The 26192-nt window shown below is 48.9% G+C and overlaps 2 protein-coding genes across 2 annotated transcripts in view; one reads left to right on the top strand and one right to left on the bottom strand.

Annotated features, from left to right (window-relative positions):
• CRCP (CGRP receptor component) overlaps positions 1–4344 on the bottom strand; it is a 37786-nt gene extending 33442 nt beyond the window's left edge. The window contains exon 1 of the mRNA XM_069485747.1: positions 4247–4344. Within this exon, the coding sequence (XP_069341848.1) occupies positions 4247–4254 (8 nt within the window). The 5' untranslated portion in view covers positions 4255–4344. The remainder of the gene's footprint in view (positions 1–4246) is intronic.
• A 12433-nt stretch (positions 4345–16777) lies between these two features.
• Positions 16778–25910, top strand: ASL (argininosuccinate lyase). Its single transcript, XM_069486133.1, has 17 exons — positions 16778–16851; positions 17061–17115; positions 19450–19644; positions 20302–20385; positions 20663–20719; positions 20800–20897; positions 22104–22181; positions 22275–22352; positions 22813–22865; positions 23192–23254; positions 23401–23515; positions 23688–23772; positions 23881–23940; positions 24198–24281; positions 25296–25376; positions 25515–25621; positions 25719–25910. Exons 2-17 carry the CDS (start codon positions 17104–17106, stop codon positions 25861–25863), a joined length of 1395 nt encoding a protein of 464 aa, XP_069342234.1. The 5' UTR covers positions 16778–16851; positions 17061–17103; the 3' UTR covers positions 25864–25910.
• Positions 25911–26192: the final 282 nt, after the last annotated feature.

Raw genomic sequence — 26192 nt, 5'->3', positions numbered from 1 at the left:
TAAAAAAAGAAGATATTACTATAAGATATAATTGAGGACATAAAATACATTTTCCTTCAGTGTTTTTAGAGCTACTACAATCTGTCAGTTGACACATCTGTCAATTGTACATTTAAAAGCTGTTTCTCTCTAGAGAGCAGAAACTGCCTGCTCTATACCTAACACTTTAATATAATACATTCATATGCAATCAGACTTTTAAGAAATTGCCCACCTACACAAAACTTCATATTCTTCTGTAGGAGTTAGAATAGTGCAGTAATGATTTTACTTACAGGTGTTTAAAGTAAATAGTCCAAGTGAATTTTATAGACTGAATCCATACTACAGGTAGGCAATTACTTAATTTCCTTAAGTAATGAATTAGCTGACTGACGTTGACTATTTGAAATTTAACCTGTAAAATTTGCTCAACTTGCTGAGTCAATTTAATGGACACAAACAACTGCTGTGGAAACCCAAATTCTGAATAAACAGAACAAAATGATCTATTGACTGACTTACCTCAGAAGCACATGCATACACAAAAAAGCCCACACAAACACCATCTATTAATTGCCACACAGTTAACTCTTAGGAAGGCAATAACAAATGGAATTGCTCAAATTCTCCTATGTTCAACCTATGCTATCAATTCAAATAATGTTCTGAAAAACTAAACTCTGGTACAAGAAAACTGGGCAGCCTTTGAAGTCGATGAACAATATAACCTGTACCATTCTCTTGGGAGCTAGGAAACAAATATCCTCTTCCCAGTCTTGTTACTGGATTTTATAGTACCTAGTACCTAATTTTCTAAATCTCAGTATTTATTTCCAGCTGTAAAATGAAAGTAATCCCCCGACACTGCCTCAAAAAGATGGTACAGACAATAGTGTTCCTTTTCCTTATATATAGAAACACTTAATTTTGCTATGAATATTTTATGTCCTTTTACTTGAAGAAAATAAATTCCCAAATGATGGTCAAGAAGTTTTTAAGTTCTGTAAGTCAATCAAATAAAGTATAAATATTCCTCCCCTTGAAGAAATTTCTGGTGTATGTTCATATGTATTATTCACTTAGCAAGTATTTGCTTGATAACTGAAGAAAAAAGGTAGTAAAAACTTAGAGGAGTTTTTTATCCATGCCTCCTCACTTCAGGTTCTAGGAGTAGCTGATCGAGGTACAGTATACAGTCGTCCCTCTGTATTTGAGCGGGATTGGTTCCAGCACTGCCCCCACCCAATATACCAAAATCCCTATATGCTCGAGTCTCCCCGTCAGCTGTGTGGAGCCTGCAACTATGAAAAGTGGCCCTTCATATATGCAGGTTTCACATCCCTCGAGTACTGTATTTTCAATCTGCGTGTTTGATTGTGGATGTGAAACCCACAGATAAGGAAGGCCGACTGTATTTACTGAAAAATATCCACGTATAAGTGGACTCTTGAAGTTTAAACCCATGTTGTTGAAGGATCAACTGTGTTTGCCCTTTCAGAGACTCGGGGTTCTGCTAAACATCCTAAGGACCAGATTGCCAGAGGTCAGACCTCATGCTGGAGACCAGGCAGGAACTAGAAGTTAGGCCTCTAGACCTTCCGCTCCAGGGGTCCATCCACTCTCAAATCACATGTCTACCTCGGAAATCCTCATTTTCCCATAAATTGCTAGCTGCAAAATTCTTGATTGGTTTCAATACGTAACTAACTCCTTGGGAGAAGTGGATGGGTTGTTAGAGGAGTAAAAACCCTTGACGCAAACCATTTCACTTAGGAAAATCAGAAAATCTATATGCCCAGCAATTAGGATGATAGCTGATTAATTTATACAATCAGCCTTCTGTATCCTCAGGTTCCACGTCCTTGGGTTCAACCAACTTCCGAAAGAAAATATAAAGAAAAAAATCCAAGAAAATGTTACATTGTTGTTGATGTGTACAATACCTATTGATGGTTGCCTCTGTACTGAACATGCACGGACTGTTTTCTTTTTTTGTCAATATTCCCTAAATAACACAGTATAACAACTATTTACATAGTATTTACATTGTATTAGATATTATAAGTTGGTTGAAAAACAAACTGTTTTTCCTCTGCTCGCCCCTACAACAATCAACACAGAAGACTTCTATGACCAAATGTATAGGGATTTTCCCCCCACCAACAAGCAAGTAATCAATTCTGTAGCTGATACCCGCTGGGCATCTTCTAATCCCATTCATTCTGACACTATCTACCTTGAGAGAGTGTCAGATACCACAGGTTGAGGGCTGAGTCACACAAGACAGCCCCCACTTCAGATACCATTAGTTAAGGCCAGGCCTCCAGAACTTCACACTGACTGGCTTCAAGTTGGGGTTCCCAAGACCCCCTCTTTAGGCTTGATTAATTTGCTAGAGTGGCTCACAATACTCAGGGAAACACACTCACTGGTTTATTATAAAGGATATTACAAAGGATACAAATGAAGAGATGCATAGGGCAAGGTATGGGGGAAGGGACACAGAGCTTCCATGCCCTCCCTGGCACAGCACCTTCCAGGTGTTCAGCTACCCAGAAGCTCTCTGGACTCAGTTCTCTTGGGCCTTTTATGGCGACTTCATTGGATAGGCATGACTGAAGCATGGACAACCATTTAGAAATATGACTGGACAAAAAGGGTGTGATCTAATACTAACAGACTGAGTGCAGAAACCCAGCAAGGCCAGTTTGTACAGATTCTTCTTCATCTTTTTTTAAGATGGATTAAATTAAAGCAGGTTTGTGTGCCAACAGGAAATGCTCTAGTAGAGGGAGAAAAATTGATGATGATGGCTTGGGCTAGAGTAATACATATATTAATACAAGTATTTTTTGATTTGCAGATTAAACCCCATCAGTGGATTACAAAACTAATTTAGTGTGTCAATATTCTTTTTAGTAAAACAGAATAGACAATATCAGAGTGTACTGCATAAAGGTATATTACTTCATGAACTTTTCATTTCAGTTACATATACTTTGTTAAGTCAAAAAAAATCTGCAAAATAGTAGTACATACAACCATTAAACATTAGGCAAAAGAGCATAAACAAGAATGTATTAAATAATCAGTGCCCCAGAAAACACAAGATAGGTCATGCCTTCAAGTTAGTGTCAATCATGTAAAAACCCACATGCCTGCCAGGTGCGGTGGCTCACACCTGTAATCCTAGCACTTTGGGGGCCAAGACAGAAAGATTGCTTGAGGCCAGGAGTTTGGAGACCAGCGTGAGCAATACAGCAAGACCCGATTTCTAAAAATAAAAAAATTAGCCAGGTGTGGTGGTGCCTGTAGTCCCAACTACTCGGGAGGCTAAGGAAAGAGGACTGCTTAAGCCCAGAAGTTTGAGGTTGCAGTGAGCTATGATAAGGCCACTGCACTCTTGCTCAGAAAACAGGAAAACCCTGTCTCAAAAACAAAAAAAGCATGCAAAGCAGATGCAAAAACTACCATCTGCACGCGGCACAATGAGCAAACATCGAAAAGACCATATGGAGTTAAACAGAATGGTGGTTTTTTTTTTTTTTTTGGAAACAGAGTCTTTCTCTGTCACCCAGGCTAGAGTGCAGTGGCCTGATCATAACTGACTGCAACCTCGAACTCTCCTGGGCTCAAGCGATGCTCCTGCCTCAGCCTCCCAATAGAACAGCTTTTACCCCCTTCTACACAAACACGCGCGCGCGCGCACACACACACACACACACACACACACACTACATCCAGGAGCCCAATGATGTTTCTCCTTTCGCAGTCCTGGTTCATACATTTACTTCATCCCAGAAAACCCGCCCCTTCCCTCACAGGGCCAACTGCTCCCAATCAAGCTCGGATAGCACCTCGAAGTTAGGGCTCCTGCAAGTACAGTTCTATCCCAGCCCTCATCCGTCCCTTCTCCAGCTACCTTCAGGTTGGGCTTTACAGCCTTCTAAGTCCTGGTCGGATACCAGGCCAGGCTCCCCTCCCCACTGTGACCCAGGAACGCTACGACATGAACGAGGGAGGGAAGGAGAGGCACATTTAAAGGCAGCCGGATGCTTAAAGGCAGCCCCGCGTCCCAGGCACGGGGTAGTGGTGGGGAGCTAAGGTTCGGAAGGGCAGAGCTAGAGTCCCTTTCTTCCGCGGCCCTCCAGACCCTCTCAGATTGGGCCGTCGCCTTGACCACACACCGCTACCAGGGAGCTACGGGGTCGCCCGGTCTCCACGCCTCTCGGCCCAAAGCCGGGAACGCGCCCGGGTCGCTTACACTTCCATGTCGTCCCCGCCTTGACGACCCCAGCCGCCAGCGAAGCCCCAGCCGTCAGCTCCCGCCGCCGGGTCGCCCGCTCCGCGCCCCGCGGTGCACGCCGGGATCGCCGCGCTGCACGCCGGGAGTTCGGCGGCCCGGGGTCTCCGCGCGGGCGGGTCCCTTTCGCTGAAGGTCCCCGTGTGCTTCGCCCAGCCGGACTTCAGACTGTTGAGCGTTTGCAGACAGAACTTACCTCCTGATTTCGCGGTCCCGGTTTTATCAAAGTATCGATAAGCTTCGATTCCGAAGACGTGATTTTACTAGGCCTTCGCGGCGTTAAAATCCCACTCTTGAAGAGTAGGGAGGGTGAAGCGGCGTCTGGACCGCTGGAAATGTTCCAGTTCGTGATCTCGGTGATATGCAGCTATTTCCAAGTTTCATAAAAGCCAGTGAGCTGTACACTTATGTACACTCTTCTGTACGTGTGTTATAATTGAATAAGTCGTCGGTAAAAGGTTAAAAAAAAAAATCTCAGCCCCTTTTTCCATGTTCCCACTCTTCCTTGAGAGCTGTTTGGCAAAAACAAACAAACAAAAAAAGTATAAAGAGCTTTAAACACAGGCTCATTGTCTGACCTTGGGGCCTTTCTGGGAATTTGACCAAAGGGAATTATCAAATGCCTGAAGAAAGATGCTCGTATAGTCATCTTTTTGCTGGGAAATAGCCCAAGTGCCCAACAATGGGGAATTGATAGATTCCAACCGTACAGTGTAATGTATGCAACCATGAGAAATCCAGCGTATATGCTATGCTGGGGAAGTACTCAATATAGGGTTGTTTTGTTTTTTCAGACAGGGCTCACTGTGTCACCCAGGCAAGAGTGCAGTGGCGTCATCATAGCTCACTGCAACCTCAAACTCCTGTGCTCAAGGGATCCTTCTGGCTCAGCCTCCCTAGCAGCAAGGACTACAGGGGCACACTGCCACCACCATGCCCAACTAATGTTTAAATTTTGTGTAGAGATGGGGTCTCCCTATGTTACCTAGGCTGTCCTTGAACTCCTGGCCTCAAGTGATCCTCCCACCTCAGCCTCCCAAAGTGCTTGGATTACAAGCATGAGCTGCCACACCCAGCCTCAAGATAGGATTTTTAAAAGACACAAAATGATGTGGTGTGACCTAGAGAAAATTAATGCATAGGAAAATATACCTAAGGGTATAGGAGGTTGAACCACCTGATTTACTACATTTTATGTCTTTTAAAAAACAGGCCTGGGAGGCAGGTGGGATTGATGTCTATTATCTTCTACACTTTTTGGTATTTTGAAGTATTTGTTAAAGACTGGAAGGAAATGTGCCAAAATATTATCTGTGGCAGTTGTCTTTGTATGATGAGTCATTTGCTAATTTTTTTGCTTTTTGTACTCCATGTTCTATCGGTTATTTACTAAGCCCATTCTTTTCGCAAGGCCCTTGCTAAACACTTTGTTATTCTGTGATATTAGCAGTTAATGGTGCAGGCGTTGCAGTCAGACAGCCTGTGATCCATTTACCTCCATCACTTTCTTAGGTGCTGTTTGACCTTGGGGAGATTACTTCTCCTATCCTCAGTTCCCTAATGTGTAAATCTTAAATGTGTTAAAGTAATCCTCATAAAGTACCTGGCACATGGTAAGTTGCTCAACAAATTTTAATTGCTATGGCAGTACAACCATGACACTCTATGTGGTAGATTCCATTGTTATTCACATTGTACATTTGAGGGAACTGAGGTAGGCTTGGGGAGATTATGATTTACTAGAAGTCACTCATCTAAGAACTTGTTGAGTGGGGATTGAACCCCAAGCAACCTGTACAAATACAAGAGGCATATTAAATAGTGACTGATGATTGGATAAATAAAATGTGCTTTATTCATACAATGGAATATTTAGCAATAAAAGGAATGAAGTACTGATGTATGCTACAACATGGGTGACCCTTAAAACATTATGGTAAGTGAAAGAAGCCAGACATAAAAAAAAAAACATATATTATATGATTCATTTTATATGAAATGTCCAAGAAGAGGCAAATCAGTGGGTATAGAAAATAGATTAGTGGTTGCTTAGGGTCAGGAGAGGAACGGGGGTGCTGGGGGAAAGGTGGAGAGTGACTGCTAATAGGTACTGAGTTTCTTTTTGGAGAAATGAAAATGTCCTAAAATTAGATGGTGGTGATTGCAACCCTATAAGTATACTAAAACATATCGAATTGTACACTTTAAATGGTGGATTGTGTGGTATATGAATTACATGTTAATAAAGCTGTTAAACATTGTTTACTGGTGGTTGCCTCTGAGAAATGGATTGGAAGAGAAGTAGGGGGATTTTTGACATTCAACTTTATACATTATGTATTTAAAATGTTTTCCAATGGAGATATTATTTTTAAGTTACAAAAAAATTTTTTAAAGAAACTAATTTATTTTAAAAAGCAACAAGAAATCAAAAAGCCAAAAAGTTGGAGAGTTTCCTGTTCTTCCCTTGAGGAGAGCAGGCCCCACAAAGAAGCCCTTAAAGATGTTCATTGTGTTATTCACTCAACAAACATGTAGTGATGGCCCACTGGGTGCTGAGTAATACACACCCTCTGCCCTGGCTAGCTGACGTCCTAGTTGGGGAACCAGCTCTGGACATCAATAACTACAATGCACTGTGTTTAGACGCGATGGGGCAGAGAAGGGAATGACTAATGAGGTGGAGAGGCGTCTCAAAGCCAGGGGTGTTGGTCAGGCACCGTGGCTCATGCCTGTAACCCCAGCACTTCGTGAGGCTGAGGCGGGAGGACTGCTTGAGTCCAGGAGTTTGAGGCTGCAGTGAGCTATGATTGTGCCACTGCACTCCAGCCTGGGTGACAGAGCAAGACCCTGTCTCTGAAAAAATATACATTTCATAAGGCTATAGCTGCCACAGATAGTGATTCCACTGATGGATCTGGGCAAAGTAAATTGAAAACCTTCCAGGAAGGATTCACCATTCTACATGCCGTTAAGGATATTCGCGATTTATGGGAGGAGATCAAAATATCGACATTAGCAGGAGTTTGGAAGAAGTTGATTCCAACTCTTATGGATGACACTGAGGGGTTCAAGACTTCACTAAAGGAAAGAATTGCAGATGTGATGGAAATAGCAAGAAACTTAGAAGAGGAGCTGGCTGATGGGACTACATTACTGCAATCTCATGATAAAACTTTAACAGATAAGAAATTGCTTTTTATGGATGGACAAAGAAAGTGGTTTCTTGAGATGGAATCTACTCCTGAAGATGCTGTGAATATTGTTTAAATGACAACAAAGAATTTGGAATATCGCATAAATTTAGTTGATGAAGCAGTGGCAGTGTTTGAGAGGACTGACGCCAATTTTGAAAGAAGTTCTACGATGGGTAAAATGCTATCAAACAGCATCACATATTCCAGAGAAATCTTTCATAAAAGGAAGAGTCAATCAATGTGGCAATGTTCATTGTTGTCTTATTTTAAGAAATTTCTACAGCCGCCCCAAGCTTTAGCAGCCACCACCTTGATCAATCCCCAGCTATCAACCCCCACCAGCAAAAAGATTATAACTTGCTGAATGCTCAGATGATTGTTAGCATTTTTAAACAATAAATTATTTTTAAAGTATGTACTTTTTTTTAGACATAATGCAATTGCCACACCTAATGGACTACAGTGTAGTGTAAACAACTTTCATGTATACTGGGAAACCAAGAAATTTGTGTGACTCACTTTATTGAGATATTCACTTTATTGTGGTGGTCTGGAACTGAACCCACAATATCTTTGAGGTATGCCTGTATACAATAGCATTTCTACACAATAACAATAATTAGTTAAAATATTATGAAAATGAAAATAAAATTATCACCTTGTGCAATTAAAAAAAGTTAGAGACATTGAAGATTTAAAAATGAGCCAAATTGAGCCTGTAGAGTTGAACACTACAAGTTCTGATATAGTAAATTAGATTGATAACAGATTAAACATTGTGGAAGAAAACACTGGTGAATTAAAGACTGCTCTCATCCCTTCTGTTCAACATTGTACAAGATATTTATTTAGCTTGGCCGGGTGCGGTGGCTCACGCCTGTAACCCTAGCACTCTGGGAGACCAAGGTGGGTGGATTGTTTGAGCTCAGGAGTTCAAACAATCCTGAGACCAGCCTGAGCAAGAGTGAGACCCCATCTCTACTAAAAATAGAAAGAAATTAGCTGGAAAAGTAAAAATATATATAGAAAAAATTATCCAGGCATGGTGGCGTGTGCCTATAGTCCCAGCTACTCGGGAGGCTGAGGCAGTAGGATCGCTTGAGCCCAGGAGTTTGAGGTTGCTGTGGGCTAGGCTGATGCCACGGCACTCTAGCCCGGGCAACAGAGTGAGACTCTGTCACAAAAAAAAACAAAAACAAAAACAAAAAAGATATTTAGCTAGTGCAATGAGGTTAAAAAAAATAAGACATTTAATTTGGAAAAGAAGAAGAAAACTCTATTTATTCTCAGATGTTTTTGATAAACTTGCAAAGGTAATAAGTTGAAGAAAGGATGGCATTTTCCACAAATGATGGATAGAAAATATACAAACTACTCGGGTTATAAAAAATAGATTGATGTTTTCTTGGCAATGGATGGGGAGAGGCAGGAGGAAGGGATTATAAAGAGACACAAAGATAGTTTGGGTATGATGGATAAACTCACTATTTTGATTATGATGTGGTTACATGCATGCATGTATATGTCAAAGTTTATCATTATACACTTTGAATTTTGTATTGTACATCAATTATATTTCAGTAAAACTGATACACACGTATATCTAGGTTCATTGGGGTTTTAGCAATGGGATTGTCAGTGTTTTTTAATTTCTTTTGAGACAAGGTCTCACTCTGTCACCCAGGCTGGAGTGCAGTGGTGTGCTCGTAGCTCACTCCAGCCTCCAACTCCTGGTCTCAAGCGATCCTCCCAGCTCAGCCTCCCAAGTAGTTGGGACCGCAGGCACAGGCCATCATGCCTGGCTAATTTTTTTAAGAGATGGAGTCTTGCTATGTTACCTAGGCTGTCCTTGAACTCCTGGCCTCAAGTGATCCTCCCACCTCAGCCTCCTGAGTTGCTAGGATTACTGGCCTGAGACACTGCCCCTGGTCATAATATATTTTTTATTGAATTTTTCTTGAAATAATTTTAGAGTCACATGCAATTGTAGGAAATAATATAGAGACATCCCTTTATACTTTATTCAGTTTCCCCAATGGTAACATTTTGCAAAAATATAGTATAATATAACAACCAGTATATTGACATTGATACAATCTACCTATCTTATTCAGATTTCCCCATTTTACTTATGCTCATTTGTGTGTGTATGTGTGCGCATGAAGCTCAATAATTTAATCATCTGTGTAGGTTCATGTATTCACCACCACAGTCAAGATACTGAGTAGCTCCAGTGCCACAGGATCCCTCATGTTTTCTTTTCATAAAAATCTCTCCCATCCCTAATTACTGACAACTGTTATTCTGTCCTCCATTTATAAAATTTTGTTATTTCAAAAATGTATGAGTGGAATTATTTAATATGTAACTTTTGGGGATTAGCTTTTCATTCAGCATAATTTGGTGGATGTTCATCCAAGTTATTGCATATATCAATGGTTCATTTCTTTTTATGGCTGAGTTATGTTCCATGGTATGCATATATTGTAATATCTTTTAAGGGTCTTTTTTAAGTGTAAAAAAATTTCATCATCATTCTGCTGCTTGCAAGGCATCAGTAATTTATGGTCATCTGTTGGTATCCATGAGGGTTGGTTCCAGGTCCTCTTGTGAATACCAAAATCTGCAGATGTTTTATATCAGTCCCTGATATAAAATGGCATAGTGTTTGCATATAACCTATGCACATTCTCCCATATACTTTTCTGTGGTCCCCAACCCCCAGAACTGTAACCTGGTACAGGTTGGTGGCCTGTTAGTAAATGGGCTGCAAATCACTGCCGGAGCTCTGCACCACCGCCTCCGCCCCACCCACGACACCTCAACCCCTCACCTCCAGTCATGGAAAAATTATTTTCCATGAAACCAGTCCCTGGTGCCAAAAAGTTTGGGGACTGCTGCTAAGCTGTGTTATTAGGAGCATATACACTTAGAATTGTTAACTCTTGGTGGTAAATTGACCCTTTATTATATAATGATCCTCTTTATCTCTGGTAATATTTCTTGCCTTAAAGTTTACTTTGTCCGATATGAATATAGCCACTCCAGATCTTATGATTAGTGTTTATATGGTATATATATTTTCATTGTTTACTTCTTTTCCATTTTTTATTGTGATAACATGCACATAACATAAAACTCACCATCTGAAACGTTTCAAAATGTATAGTTCAGTGGTATTAAATACATTCATAATGTGCAACCATCATCACCATCCATCTCTATAATTCTTTCCATCTTGTAAAACTGAAACTCAATACTCATTAAATAATAACTCTCCATTTCTCTCTATCCCCAGCCCCTGGCAACCACCATTCTACTTTCTGTCTCTATGAATTTGACTACTCTAAGTATCTAATATAAATGGGGTCATACAGTAGTTGTCTTTTTGTGTCTGGCTTATTTCACTTAACCTAACATTCTCAAGGTTCATTCCTGTTGTAGCATATGTCAGAATTTCCTTCATTTCACTTTCAATCTATTTGTGTCTTTGGAGCTACAGACAGCATATGTTTGGATCCGTGTATTTATCCATTCAGCCAATGCCTGTTTTCTGATTGGAAAGTTTAATCTATTTACATTTAAAGTAATTACTGATAAGGAGGGATTTACTCCTGTCATTTTGCTATTTGTTTTCTACATGCCTTATAGTTTTCCCTCCTCATTCCCTGTATTACTGTCTTCTGTGTTTCGTTGATTTTTTTTGTAGTGAAATGTTTAAATTCCTTTCCCATTTTATTTTGTGTATAGTCTATAGCTATTTTCTTTGTGGTTATCATACAAATTACATTTAACACCCAAAAGTAATAACACTCTAATTTGAATTTGTGGCAGTTTCACTTCAATAACACAAAAACTGTTTATTTACAGCTCTTTCCCCAACTCCTTAGTTGTTGATGTCACAAAATTATATCTTTATATATTGTGTGCCCCAAAATATGAACCAATAATTATTTTAAATGCATTAGTTTCTTAAATTATGTGGAATTACAAACCAAAGTTACAATAGTACTAGCTTTTAGACTAATAATTGTTTTTTAAAAAATGTATTGGTCTCTTAAATCATGTAGAAAACAAAAAGTGAAGTTACAAATGTTAAAATACTACTAGCTTTTGTAATTGCCCATGTATTTATCTTTATTGAGATCTTCGTTTTTTCATATGGCTTAGAGTTACTGTCCAGTGTCCTTTCGTTTCACCCTGCAGAACTCCTTTGAGCATTTCTTGCAGGGCAGGTCTAGTGGTAACAAAGTCCCTCAGATTTTGTTTATCTGGAATATCTTAATTTCCCCCTCACTTTTTAAGGACAGTTTTGCTGGATATAGGATACTTGGTTGACAGTTTTGTTTTTTTTTTTTTCCTTTTAGTGCTTTGAGTACATCAGCCTTCTGGTCTCCATTGTTTATAATGAGAAACTTGCTGATTTTCATCTTATTGAAGATCCCTTGTATGTGATGAGTTGTGTTTTTCTTGCTGCTTTCAAGATTGTCTCTTTGGCTTTCAAAAGTTTATCTCTTTTTTTATTTTCTATAATATTTTAACTGTTACCCAGAACATATTTGGCTTTCAAAAGTTTAATCATAATGAGTGTTGGTATGGGTTTCTGAGTTCATGTTACTAGGAGTTTGTTGAGCTTTTGGATTTTTATATTCATGTCTTTCATAAAATTTGGGAAGTTTTCAGCTATTATTTCTTCAGATATTCTCCAAGCCCCTTTCTCTTTCTCTTCTCCTTTGGAACTCCCACAGTGTGTATATTAGTCTGCATGATGGCTTCCCAGAGGTCTCTTAGGCTCTATTCACTTTTCTTCAATCTTTTTTCTTTCTGTTCCTCAGACTCATTAACTTCCATTATCCTCTTTTCAAGCTTGCTGATTCTTTCTTCTGCCTGCTCAAATCTGCCTTTGAACTCTGCTAGTGAATTTTTCATTTTAGTTATTGTATTTTTCAGCTGCGGAATTTCTTCTTGATTTCTTTTTAGGTTTTCTATCTCTTTATTGATATTTCCACTTTGTTCATACATAATTCTGTTAACTTTCTCCATGTCTTCCTTTAGTCTTTTGAGCATCTTTAAGATAGTTGTTTTAAAGTCCTTGTCTAGTAGATCTGTCATCAGTTCTTTTTTCATGGACAGTTTCTATTGATTTATTTTTTCCTTTTAAATGAGCCAACTTTTCTGTTTCTTTGTATACCTTGTGATTTTTGTTGTTGTTATTAATAAAAACTGGACATTTGAATTTAATAACATAGTACTTCTAGAAAGAAAATTTTCCCCTTGTCCAGAGTTTGCTGGTTTTTAACTTTTCTTTTTTTAGCACAAGCTTATATCTTGACATTGTTTTTAAAGATTGATTTTATTTTTTTAAAATTGGTGTAGGCTATCTCTGTGACAAGGATCAGCCTGAGGTGTAAACTTAAGGTCTTCTCAGGTATTTTCTGAGCCTGAGCTTTCACCTGAGCCTGTGTGGTCACGTTCTAATTTTTCCAATACGTAGTTGCTTCTGGATGTCTCCGTCTTTAATGTCTAGCTCTCAAAAGGGGATAAAAAAGGACACTGGCCCTTTAAATCCCCTGGAATTTCTTTAAGCCAGATGGGGAGGAGTTGCAAGGATGGGAAGAAGGGTACAACAATGGCCTGCCTCTTTGCACCTTTTTGATCAGAAGCAGCAATCAGTAATCAGAGCACATTTCCCCATGTTTGGAGGACAAGGTTCTTTTAGCCCACCCTGGTGCCTGCAAGGTTTTGCAGGAACCCTCACATGGTTACTTGCCATGGGGATGAAGATTGGGCATGGGTAGCTGCTCCGGTGCTGAGAGCTAAAGTGGATGGAAATTAATTGGACTTATCGTCCAAGCCTTCCCCTAGACGTTGCAATCCTTCAACAGACTGTAGAGTACCAAAATAGTTACATCAGACAAAAGTTGCATTCTGCTAGTATAATTGTCGTCTAGGTGGAGAGACAGACAGATTTCTGGTGACACCCACTCCACCATCTTCCTCTATCTCTTTAGTTTTAACTTGTCTGTGTCTTTACATTTTAAATGGATTTTTTTTTGTAGACAGCATATAGTTGGATCTTGGTTTTTTAAAAATATATTCTGACAATATCTGCCTTTAATTGGAGTATTTAACCCATTTACACTTAATGTAATTCTTGATATAGTTGTTAACATCTATCATCTTGCTATTTTTTCTGTCTGTCCTTTGTTCCTGACATCTTTTGGATTGAGTATATTTTAGCATTCCATTTTTTCTTCTCTATTAGTATTTTAGATGTACCTCTTTTTTTAAAGTTGGTTGCTCTCAGAGTTACAATATGAATTCTTAACTTATCCCAGTTTAACCTGAATTAATATTATACCTCTCCATGTCTAATGTAAAAAACTTGCAATAGTATAATTTCATTAGCCTCTCCTTCACTTTGTTATAAAACTAACAGTACATTGTTATTATTTTTACTTTGTATAGACACCTGTCTTTTAAAAAAGAAATTAAGAAGAGAGAAAAATGTCTTCTATACATAGTTACCATTTCTGGTGCTCTTTGTTCCTTTTTGTAGACCCAAACTTCCATCTGATGTCATTTCCTTTCATATTAAAGAACATCTTTAGCATTTTTTGTATTCTGGGTCTGCTGGCAATGAATTTGAGCACCTTTCATTTAACAAGGCTTGAGAATTTGATCCAATCCCACCCACCATTTCCAATGCATTACAGGATCGAAACAATCCTAGCAATTTCCTGGGAATTGGCTCACTCCATCCCCAAGTCCCTACAGTCCTATCCTGGAAGGCTGCAGGAGATTTGAGTCTGACGGTGACAAAAGAGGCCCCTGAGAATGAGGAATATGCAGCTGTTCTCCACAGTGACCCAAAGCCCAGTCTTCCTTCCAGTGGTGCTCCCACTGGGAGGAATAGTCCACCCAGACCTCCCACTTGGGGAAGGAGCTGCTAGATGGTAGTATGGGCTGAGTGTTGCCTCTCAAAGGTCTGGGGTAGTCACTCTTCAGAGCCTTTTTCCAACCTATTTATGGACTACAGGTAGCAGAGGGTGGTTTCCTGGTGGTTAGAGATGACCTGTTCTTCTTACCCATCTTCCCTGCACTAGTAACAGACTAACCAATGGCAGGCACACTGCTGCCTCCCCAGGGAGGCAGGGAAACCTCCATGGGATTTTATCTCAGCTTTTTTAGAGAGAACCTGGCTCTTTACTCCCATGACTCTGTAATGCCAAGGATGCTTCCTCAAGATCATGGGTCATGTCCACTTTAGTGTCTGCTGTCCGGGACTCAGCTGCAGACTTCTTTGACTTGTTTTGTTTTGTTTTCCTTCACATGCCTTTACGCTGCCTCCCCATCTTCCTCCTCTTCCTGAGTTCCATTCCCTATAGCTACGGAGTGGCCTCCGCACAGGCCAAGCTTGCTATTTGCTGCAAACAAACCTGGACTGGACGGTCTCTCTTCTGTCAGGTGGGAAGCCAGACTGACTGTCCCCTTGTACCTGGGAGCCCATGGGCATGTCCTCTAACCCCTAATCCCTTGAAGCTTCTGTTTCTTCATCTGTAAACAAGCCTGTTGTGAGGATGAAATGAGATTAATTTTGTGAAGCCTTTAGCACAGAGTCTGGCACCTGGTGAGTCACCCATGTTAGGTATTGTGGTCACAGCCCTGCTCTCAAACACCTTCCCCAGCTCCCATCCTAGCCTCAATGTATTTGTCAAAGCATTTGGCCCCTGTATGTTGCTGGGTAGTCAGGAATGTGACCTCATGTTTGCAGAATGCCAGTGGTTTTCACACTTGGTCTCCCAGGAAGGGATGCCAAGCCTCAGACATTAGCTCATAGATCCCAGGGACTTGCCATTACACTCTGTCATTTTTCAGGAACAATGGCTTATGACTGGTCTCATAGTCTTTCTTGTCCTCACTGTGGCCTGCTGCAGCCCAGTTCTGGGGCTTCTGTGGCAGAAGATAGGAGAAGGCTGGGGTCAGGTGACAGAGATGTAGTGGATAAAAGTTGGCTCCCAAGAAGCATATGCACTCGGGTTGGGGGAAGACCTAGGAGCAACTACGATGGTGCTCTCAATTTAAGGAAAGATTGCTGGATGCTGCTATGCTCCAGGGCCACACGAGAGCCCAGAGTTGGACACTGGGATCAGCTGGGAGTCAACCTGACATTGATGATGCTTGGCTAATGGGAGGTGGCAGGACGGAGAGAAAGGCATCTCAGGCACAGGGAAGAGCATTTAAGAAGGCTTGAAACAGCCTGATACATCCTGGAAACTCCAATAAATTCCACTCTTGAGTTGAGCAAGGGCTAAAAATCTTCAACTCTCAGGGCATCCCAGCCCCTGGTCTCTTCTTCTCCCCTCCATTCCATCCTCAGTAATATTGCCAGATTTCTCTTTCTAAAAAATAAATTTGGCTCCCCTGATTTTAAAATCAATTGGCTCCCTATGACCGATTGAACCAAGAACAAACTGCCTCTCTGGACGTTCAAAGCCCTTCACAGTCTTGCCCCAGCCTATGCCCACCTCTCCTGCCTGGCCCCTGACCCTTCATTATAGCCACTTTGATGATTTCCTGTTCTCCCAGCAGGCCATTCACAGCCTCTCACCCCGGCTGCTCCCTCTGCCCTCAGTGTTCTTCTCCCCTTCTTGGCTGGGCAAACTCTCCCCGTCTTCTAAGATTCAACTCAGGAGACATCTTCACTAGAAGCCCCTTCAGGGCAAAGTTCGCGGCTGTACTCCAGCGCCCAGAGTCCAGCCCATCATTTTTGTTGAGTAATCAGTTAACTCATCTTATCAAGGACATCTTCCCTGAGCACCCAGGACCCAGCCTGCTTCTGTGCTTCCGGCACGGTTCGTCCACACTCTGTTGGGACTTTGAAGGCAGTCGTCCTTTCCCATGCGCATTGCTTTTTGCTCAGTGTCTAACGCTGCACCTGGCAAGTCAGAGGTGCTCTGCACGTGTTTGCTGAATGAATGAATGAGTGCACATGCCATTTCCCTTTACGTATCCTGTGGACTCGCCAGGCTTGGGCCTGATGGCACTGGTTCTACCTCGGCCCGCGTCTCCGGCGGCCGGCGCGTCTGCTGACCCGAGCGACAGCGTCTGCGGACCCGACCGAGTGCCGACGCGGGCGCCACCCTCAGCCGCGTCCCGGTTCTGGCCGCTCGGCTGGAGGCTGCGCCAGGGTGGCCCCGCCCGCAGCCGCGGTTGGAGGGCGCAGGCGACGCCCACCTGCAAGGGCCGCCGTGGATTGGTGCGGCCGCCGCGGGAGGCGGGGCCGGGGCCGGGCTGCCGATGTCGCCATCCGGGCCAGAAAGGCCCCTCCAGGTGGCCGGTGAAGACGGACGGCGCGGCCGGGCGGTGGTGAGTGCGCGGCGGCCGGACGGGCGGGGACGGGCGGGGACGGGCGGGGACAGGCGGGGACGCCGAGGACCGGGGTGCGCGCTGGGCGCTGCCCACGTCCGCCTCTCCGAGGGCTGAGCGCGGCGGGGCGCAGGGGCCCGAGCTCGGAGACAGCCCGCCCCAGCGGACCCCGCGGGTCAAGGAGGTGTCAGTCCTGTCTTGTTTTCCAGACTGGGAGGACTGAGGCTCCGGGACGACGAGGAACCGCCCAACATGGCATCGGAGGTGAGTGGGACCTCGGGGACGCCGGTCCTCCGAGGCTCCGAGCAAGGGGGGAGGGGCGCCCTGGGCGCCAGCCGAGGCCGTGACCTGCGCACCGATCTCCCGGTGGAGTCTCCCTCTTGCTAATTGTCCTGGGTGGCTCCGGGAGGCCGGCACCCCCAGGCGCACCTGCTAGAGCCGGCAGAGATCTTTACCCGGATTCACAGGTGTCCCCAGACGGCCCGTGTGGCAAACCCACCAGCCCCCACCACTGGGGAAGGGTGGCCCTGACCTGACCTGACAGTGCCGCCTGCCTGGCCGGGACGGGTGCTGCCTGCTCCTTCAGGCCCTCACCTCTTCGTTCCTTCTCGCACGTGTCCTCCTGTCAGTCCCCACCCTGAACCACATCCCTTCTCCCGCCGCAGCAGTTGTCCCTGTGTATAGAAAAAGGCTCAGCCCCCAAAGTATCCTTGTCCTCCACGCTGGCATGTGGAGTCAGGAGGTGGGGACATCTCCCTGTGATCCAGTGGCCCCAGTACCTGGCCCCTTCCGGTCTCACTGGCCTCTGCTCCTTAGGGCCAGGGACTCCTGGCTTCTCTTCCTGACCACTGAGTGGCGGGAGTCCAAGACAGAGGTTCCCTTCCTTGGGCTTCAGTTGATGTATCTAGCAGATGGGGGTGTAATAGCTGTCTGCCTCCCTCTGTAAGGCACTGGACCATGAGGTCACTGCTTTGAACCCTTCAGGTAAAAGGGGCTGTTTGCTTCATGCTGATGAAGGGGACCCTGGGCCTGGGGAGCAGGCGATCTGGGTTCCAGTCCCTTCTGGCCTTCAGAAGCTGGCAAGTCACTTCCTCTCCCTCGGTTCCTGCGAATGAATGGGATGAGAATGCCTCCCTGCTAGCTTCTGGGTCGTGGTGGAGGGCTGCGGGCAGAGCTGGACTTTGGAGCCAAACAGACTTGGTTTCAGTACCAAAGTCACTTGAACTCTCTGAATCTCTCTCCTCACTTGTGAAATAAGGGTAACAGTGCCCCTATCACACCCCCACAGGAGGGTGTGAAAGCACGTGTAGAATCCCTAGCACAGGGCCAAGCAGCAGTAGTTACTCAGTAAATGGTGGCTAATGTAACAATACTGTATTATTTCCCTCGCACATTCTAGCTTGGCTGTTGCTCATTCAACCCAGCCCAACTCAGTGCCTCTGCCCCCTTGCCTGAGGGGATCATTCTGGCCCAGATGTGCCTGGCTGGGAGCGGTGGCTTCTCCTTCCACATTCAGCCTCCACCTCACTGTGACCTCCTCCTGGGGTCCTTTTATGCCTGCCAGTAGGGTAGGAGCTTGGTCCCAGGGCAGAGTGGTCTGCCTTCAGGTGGACCAGTGCTGCAGGTGACCTCAGCTTGCCCCTGGCCATCCTGTAGGTTGGTACTAATTGGTTTGGCTGCAGCCCCACTTGTTAAGTAGTTGTTGTTGTTACTAACAACCCAGGCAGGGAGCCCCAGTGCCTGCTGGGGCTTGGGGGCAGGTTGGCTCTGGATTCTGACTGGCTGGCATTGGCCCTCTGGCCCCAGTGGTCAGGACCAGGGCCCCACGTGGTGCTTCGCTGGAGATCTAGGCTTGGCGGGGCAGCTGAGGGGTAAGGGGCAGGCCCAGCTCAAAAGGCTGAGGCGGGTGGAGGCTGCCTCTGCAGGGCAGAGTCCTTTGGCAGCCGGGGCTGTTGGGCTCTGAGGGGTCAGCTCACAGTCCGGGGCCAGAGCACCGTGGAGGTCCCTGTGATGCACACGGGAACCAGGAGCAGAGCTGAAACACACTCTGGGCCGACAGCCCTCAGCCCTTCCCTTAGTAACAACTGGCGTTTCCTGAATCCTTCCTGAGCTCCGGGCACTGTGCTATGTGTGCACTTTACAAATGTTTCTAACTGAACGCTCATGACAGGCACATGCTAAGCAGTTAGAGCAGCACCTGGCACTCAGCAAGAATGCGGCGTATGTTAGCCAGTGTCATTACCATTATCACTGGCACATCAGAGCTGGATTCAAACTCTGCATTCTGGGGCGGCTTCTCAGTTTGGTCAGTGGCAGGAAAGGTCCCAGGGGTGCCTTGTACCCTGCCACCATCTCCCTGGAGTCATGCCACATGGTGGGAAAGGACCCTAACTTCGGTGTCCAGCCACATTCCCATACTCACTCCTGGGGTGGCTCTGAGCAGGTTCCTGACCCTCTGAGCCTCAGTTTCCTTGTCTGTCCAGTTAGAATCATCCTGCTCAGTGGTCTCCACCGCCGTCCACCTTCCTGAGGGCCCTTTGCGAGAGGCACTGTTCTGGGGTGTGGGGAGGACACTAACTGCTGCTGCTCTCCCGGCAGAGTGGGAAGCTGTGGGGTGGCCGGTTTGTGGGCGCAGTGGACCCCATCATGGAGAAGTTCAACGCGTCTATCGCCTACGACCGGCACCTGTGGGAGGCGGACGTGCAGGGCAGCAAGGCCTACAGCAGGGGCCTGGAGAAGGCGGGGCTCCTCACCAAGGCCGAGATGGACCAGATACTCCAAGGCCTGGACAAGGTACTTGCCACGTCCCAGGCCCCACCGAGGCCCTCTCTCTGTGCCCCAGGCTCCCGCCAAAGCCCGGAGCACAGGTTGCAGTGTCCTGGGCCTGTGGTTTCACATGGTAGTCGTTGCAGACTTGCTGTTTAACCACGTGCTGTGATGGCTATGCTATCTCTTCATCTTTTTTTTCTTTTTTTGAGACAAGATCAGCTCTGTTGCCCAGGCTGGAATGCAGTGGTGAAATCATAGCTCTCTGCAACCTCAAACTCCCAGACTCAAGCTATCCTCCTGCCTCAGCCCCAAGAAGCTGGGACTATAGGCGTGCATCACGATGTCTGGCTAATTTTTTAATTTTTTTGTAGAGACAGGATCTCACTATGTTGGTCAGGCTGGTCTCGAACTCCTGGCCTTAAGCAATCCTCCTGCCTCAGCCTTGCCCTTCATCCTTTAGTGACCCCTGCAGTCCCCATGGCGCATGGGCAAAGGTGTGCTGGGCCTGAGATGCTCATCGGTGGCGGGGGCTGTGCCAGCCCTTTCCCCAGGTGCACTCCCAGGACTCAGCTCCTGCGTGGGGACAGTCAGTTGTCAGGGAGAGCGTAGGACCAAGGCAAGGGCCCTCGCGGCTGCCAATGCCTGCCCACCTGACCTCAGGGTTGCTGCCATCTGCTCTAGGTGGCCGAAGAGTGGGCCCAGGGCACCTTCAAGCTAAACCCCAGTGATGAGGACATCCACACAGCCAATGAGAGACGCCTGAAGGTATGCGGCCCCCCCAACTGCCGTCTGCCTTCCTGGCCTTCCCTCTCCACCTTGCCCTGGGTACTTCTAGCATAAGTGCCATCATTCTGTCCCCTTCGTCACTGGCAGAGAGCAGGCAAGACCTCAGAATAGGAGGCCTCCACAGAGATGGCAAGAGCTTGGGCAGGGCCTGGGGTGGGGACGGTGGGCGACAGGGCTGGTGAGGACCTGCCCTGCCTCTGTTGGCCCCTCGGGCCGTGGGTGTGCAGTCCCTGACCCGTCCTCCCCGCACCCCCAGGAGCTCATCGGTGACACTGCAGGGAAGCTGCACACAGGACGCAGTCGGAATGACCAGGTGCTGCCAGCGCCCCTGCTCCCTGCCCCGCACCTTCCCAGCCTGGCACCCCCCTGACTGCCACCTCCGCCCCACCACAGGTGGTCACAGACCTCAGGCTGTGGATGCGGCAGACCTGCTCCACTCTCTCGGCCCTCCTGTGGGAGCTCATCAGAACCATGGTGGATCGGGCAGAGGCGTGAGTCCTCTGTGGACACCCAGGGGCAGAGAGGGGCCTAAGGGCAGCCAGAGTGTCCTGTCCACCGAGGCAGGTGGCCTGAACCCCAGGCCAAGGTGGCAGGGGTGAACAGGGTCAGGGAGCCAGGCCCCGGGTGACAGGCGGTGGCTCCAGGCAGACAGCCAGGAGTGGGCATTTCCTAGCTCAGCAGGCGGGGAAACCGCGGCCTTTGAAGATTCTAGGGCAGGAGGCCGAGGCACCAAGCAGTGCCTGGAGGCCAGAGGAAATGGACTGGCTGTGCCTGCAGCAGCCAGGGCCACCCCTCGGCCTGCACTTGCCATCCCCCCCAGCCTCGTTCACGCTTGGCCTCCGTGACCTGCTGTCTTTGGGGCTGGCTCTGCTCCTTGCAGACCCGGCCCTAGGCGCTGCTGAGAAGCCCCTAGGCGGCGTCAGAGACAGGCTGACCCCTCCTCGCTGCCAGATCCCTGTGACCCCCCATTTCACAGACCTCAGCCACCTGGGGGAACAAGGGCATAAGAATCATCACCCTGGGAGGCGGGGTGGGGGCTGCTGGGAGGAATAGGGAGCGGCTGCTAGAGTTTGGGGTGTCTGTATGGGGTGATGAAAATGTCCTAAAATTAACTGTGGTGATGGTTGTACACTAAAGTGTACACTTTGGGTAAATTGCATTGTGAATTATATCTCAGTAAAGCTGTTTATTTTAAAATAAACAACAAAACTACCATCACTCACAGCACCCCTGCCTCTGCGCTGCCTACTTTAGCGTGCCCCAGCCTGTTCCGGGGTCCTCAGGTGCTCCTCGTGTGTTCACGCACACAGCCTCCCCCCCTAACCCGGGCAGTGCCTGCCGTGGGCCTCCTCCCCCGTTCTGGTCCCTGCTCAGAGCTGCCTAGTGACAGAGGCCCAGGCTCAGGATGGAACCCTCACTTGGTCCTGGCAAAGCCTCCCCTGGGAGGCCCCACAGCGCTGGCCCAGTCCTTGGATCACACCCCCCACTGCTGGCCTCTTTTCTCTTTAGGCCTGTTTGCCACCACGAGATGGCTCCCTCGTGCGGGCAAGAGCCTTGTGGGCCTGCCCTGCTCTCCCCTGGAGCGGCCCAGGCGTGCAGGGTCCCAGGTGTCCCAGGCAGGCCTTGCCCGAGCCTCCAGCTCAGCCTCTGCCTGACCCTAGCCCCTTGGGCCTCCCGCCACTTCTCTGCCCCCACAGGGAACGTGACGTCCTCTTCCCGGGGTACACACATCTGCAGAGGGCACAGCCCATCCGCTGGAGCCACTGGCTCCTGAGGTGAGCAGGGTGCGGTGCCAGGGCCCCGTGATGGGTCTGTGATGGGGGGACCCCGCAGGCTACCCTGACCCTCCCGCCCCTGGTGTCCCACAGCCATGCCGTAGCGCTGACCCGCGACTCTGAGAGGCTCCTGGAGGTGCAGAAGCGGATCAACGTCCTGCCCCTGGGGAGGTGAGTGAGACCCCAGTGCCCGAGGGCCTGGTGGGGATGGGGGTCGCTGCTACCTAGTCAGCATGGCCCCCTGGGGACTGACAGAAGAGAAGCCGGGAAGGACAGCATGACAGAAAGCTGGTAGTCAGCCAGGAGGAGGACTCTGCAGGGACCCCCAGCTCTAAGATGGGGACAGCCAAGCTCACAGATGTGTGTGAGCAGGGCCTGAGCTCTCCAGAGAGGCTCCGGAGAGCCCAGCACCCGGCCCACAGCCTGCCATTTCCCATGTGTGGGGACAAGTGTTCTGGCACCAGAGGTGACTGGGCCGGGGAATGGCTGAGCTCCAGGCCGTAGCCCTGGTAACCAGGGCTTGGTTCAGTGTGTGTGTGTGTGTGTGTGTGTGCGTGTGTGTGTGTGTGTGTGTGTGTGTGCGCGCCTGCCTGCCGGGAGCCCTGTCACTACAAACCCCCTGTCCTTGCAGCGGGGCCATCGCGGGCAATCCTCTGGGTGTGGACCGGGAGCTGCTCCGAGCAGGTGAGGCGCCCTGCCCCTCCTCCCTGGGGAGAGTCACCCTCAGCAGCCGCCAGGCCTGGCAGACACAGGAGACAGAGGGCAGGGGCTCCTGGGTGGAACCTTCGTTTGTTGCCTCTGGGCACTGAGGTTATCGAGGCAAGGGCTTGCCTGTGGCAGGGGCTCCTTCCTCCCTCCTGGGACCTGTGCAAGAGATCCCCTACCTCCCGCCCTCCCTGATCCTCTTCCCTGAGAGGGGCTCACGGGGGAGGTGGCTGGGCAGCCTGTGTGGGGTAGGGGAGGCCGCTCCTTGCCCCCCAGCCCAGCCCCGCTTCCTCCACCACCCCCAGAACTGAACTTTGGGGCCATCACGCTTAACAGCATGGATGCCACCAGTGAGCGAGACTTTGTGGGTGAGTCCTGGGGCCCAGTCCCCGCATGGTGCCCCACCTTTGTCCCCCAGCCCGGCTTCTCTCCAGGCTCCTCCCACCCCGTCTGGTCAGGCTGGGTAGGGGGGCAAGCAAGGCCTGGTGCCCGAGAGCCTGCCCTCCCTCCCAAGCCGAGTTCCTGTTCTGGGCTTCGCTGTGCATGACCCACCTCAGCAGGATGGCTGAGGACCTCATCCTCTATGGCACCAAGGAGTTCAGCTTTGTGCAGCTCTCAGATGCCTACAGGTAAGGCCCGAGCTGCCACCCGCCCTGCCCCACCCCCCGGCACAGCCTCCCCTCTGCCCAGCTCGCCCCTTTCTCAGACCTGGACACTGTGCTGCTGGGCCTGCCCTGCCCCCACCAGCTGACCGGCCGAGGGGCAGGCGAGCCCCTTCAGTCCCAGCATCTCTGTCCCCAGCACCGGAAGCAGCCTGATGCCCCAGAAGAAAAACCCAGACAGCCTGGAGCTGATCCGGAGCAAGGCGGGGCGTGTGTTCGGGCGGGTGAGCAGGGCAGAGAGGGGCTAGGCCTCTGGGCTGACCCGGCGGGTCCTGAGGGGACTCCCAGGACAGGCTCCAGGGTCCCAGCTCCTGAGCGTCCCTCTCCTGCAGTGCGCCGGGCTCCTGATGACCCTGAAGGGACTCCCAAGCACCTACAACAAGGACCTGCAGGTGCGAGGCTGGGGCAGTGGGTGAGGGCCCCCCTGCCTGCAGCCACATGCCAGTTCTTAGCCCAGGCAGGGGCCCCCCAGAATTGCCACCTGCCATCCTGTGCACACAGCTCCATGGCCTCGGAGCCTTCTGCCCTTGCTTAGTTGGGGTGCTGAGTGTTCCAGTAGAAGGCAGTGGGGATGCCTCAGAGGGGATAGGGCTCTGGCGACAGGTGCCAGGGGTCTGCTGGGTCCTCACCTCCTGCCACACGTCCCCAGGAGGACAAGGAAGCTGTGTTTGAAGTGTCAGACACCATGAGTGCTGTCCTCCAGGTGGCCACTGGCGTCATCTCTACACTGCAGGCAAGACACCGCCCCCAACCACCTGCCTCTTCCCGCCTAGGCCCTAGAACCAGGGATGGGCCTGCCAGGGGGGTGATCTTGGGGCGAGGCAGGGTGGGGCTGGAAGGCCCGGGGCAGGACAGGGTATGTGCTTGTTCCTGCTCCTGGGGAACTGCGAAGGGACAAAAGCTGCTGCAGTCGAAAGGCAGTGCATTAGGCTCCCGGGGCCCAGGTCCCGTCAACTGGCCAGGCCAGATTTCGTTTTTACTCATTTATTATGGGAAGTTTCCATATACAACAGAGAATACACAATGAAGCCTCTGCACCGACCCCCAGCTTCAATAGTAACCCCTCGTGGCCGTTCTTGCCGCGGCTGTCTTTACCCACCCCCTCCCCTCCCTCCCCTCCCCATTTGGAAGCAAATTCCCATCATCACATTGTTTCATTCCTAAATAGCTCAGGATGTGTCTCTAAAGCACTGACTCTCAAAGTGTGGTCCCCAGCCTAGCGGCATCTGCATCCACTGAGAACTTTGGAGAAATGCAATCCTAGACCCCCCACTCCAGACTACTGAGTCAGAGGCTCTGGTGGTGGGGCCCAGCAATTTGTATTTTAATAAATCCTCAGGAAATTCTGACACATGCTAAAGATAGGGACTCTTGGAAAACATGAACGCAGCTCTATTAGCACACCTAAAAATTATCAATAATTATGATTAGCCAGGTGTGGTGTGCGCCTGCAGTCTCAGCTACTTGGGAGACTGAGGCAGGAGGATCGCTTAAGCCCAGAAGTTTGAGGCTGCAGTGAGCTATGATGACACCACTGCACTCCAGCCCAGGTGACTGAGACCCTGTCTCCTAAAAAAGAAAATTATGGGATGGTTTAAGCAGAGAGCAGGGCAAAGCCAGGTAGGTAAGAGAGGGTCTGCCCAAGGCAGGGACCTCCTGGCAGAGGGGAGAGGCCCTGGGCCTCAGGCTGGCAGCTTCAGGCCCCAGCGTCCCCAAGACTCATCACTCCCCTGGCCGGTGCCCCCAGATCCACCGTGAGAACATGGCACAGGCTCTCAGCCCTGACATGCTGGCCACTGACCTTGCCTACTACTTGGTCCGCAAAGGGGTAAGTGTGAGGCAGTCAGGAGGGGGACGAGGAGACGGGATGTCCCCCAGGGGCTGGGGGAGGTCAGGAAGGGGCGAGGGTACCTGGGGCAGACCAGAGAGCAGAAGAAGCCTGCATCAGCCCTGCGCTGCGCCCCAGATGCCGTTCCGCCAGGCCCACGAGGCCTCCGGGAAAGCCGTGTTCATGGCCGAGACCAAGGGGGTCGCCCTCAACCAGTTGTCACTGCAGGAGCTGCAGACCATCAGGTGCGGCCCCTCCCTCCCCCCCCTCCCGGGAGGGGGGGCCTGAGTACCTGGAGGCTGGGTGGCCGCCGCCCTGGCCCATCACCTCCTTTTCCTCCAGCCCCCTGTTCTCGGGCGACGTGAGCCGCGTGTGGGACTACGGGCACAGCGTGGAGCAGTACGGCGCCCTGGGGGGCACGGCGCGCTCCAGCGTCGACTGGCAGATCGGCCAGGTGCGGGCGCTGCTGCGGGCACAGCAGGCCTAGACTCCTCCCCGCCTGCTCTCAAATAAAGCGGACCTAAGAGGAGGCTGCGTCACGTTTCCTCCCCAGCCTGTCTGCCTCGCTGGTGGGCTTCGGGGGTGTTGAGCTGGCCAGTGGGGGCCGTCAGGGAGGGAAGTGGAGAAACTGGACAAGGATGGTGACAGTCACAGACCGGGAAGGGAGGAGGGGCCTCCCATCAGAGCCTCTGCCCTGTCCAGGCCCCACCCCCTTGAGACGGTGTCAGTGTCGCAGGGACCTCCTGCCTTGGGTGTCCTCGGCAGGACTGGAGGGACCTGGTGGCAGGGCTAGCCCAGCCGGGCACTGTCCGTCCC

The sequence above is a fragment of the Eulemur rufifrons genome, chromosome 14 (genome assembly GCF_041146395.1).
Source record: "Eulemur rufifrons isolate Redbay chromosome 14, OSU_ERuf_1, whole genome shotgun sequence".
NCBI classification, from domain to species: Eukaryota; Metazoa; Chordata; class Mammalia; order Primates; family Lemuridae; genus Eulemur; species Eulemur rufifrons.
Note: the sequence above shows the minus strand (reverse complement) of the source record. Positions and strands in the feature narration are given on the sequence as shown.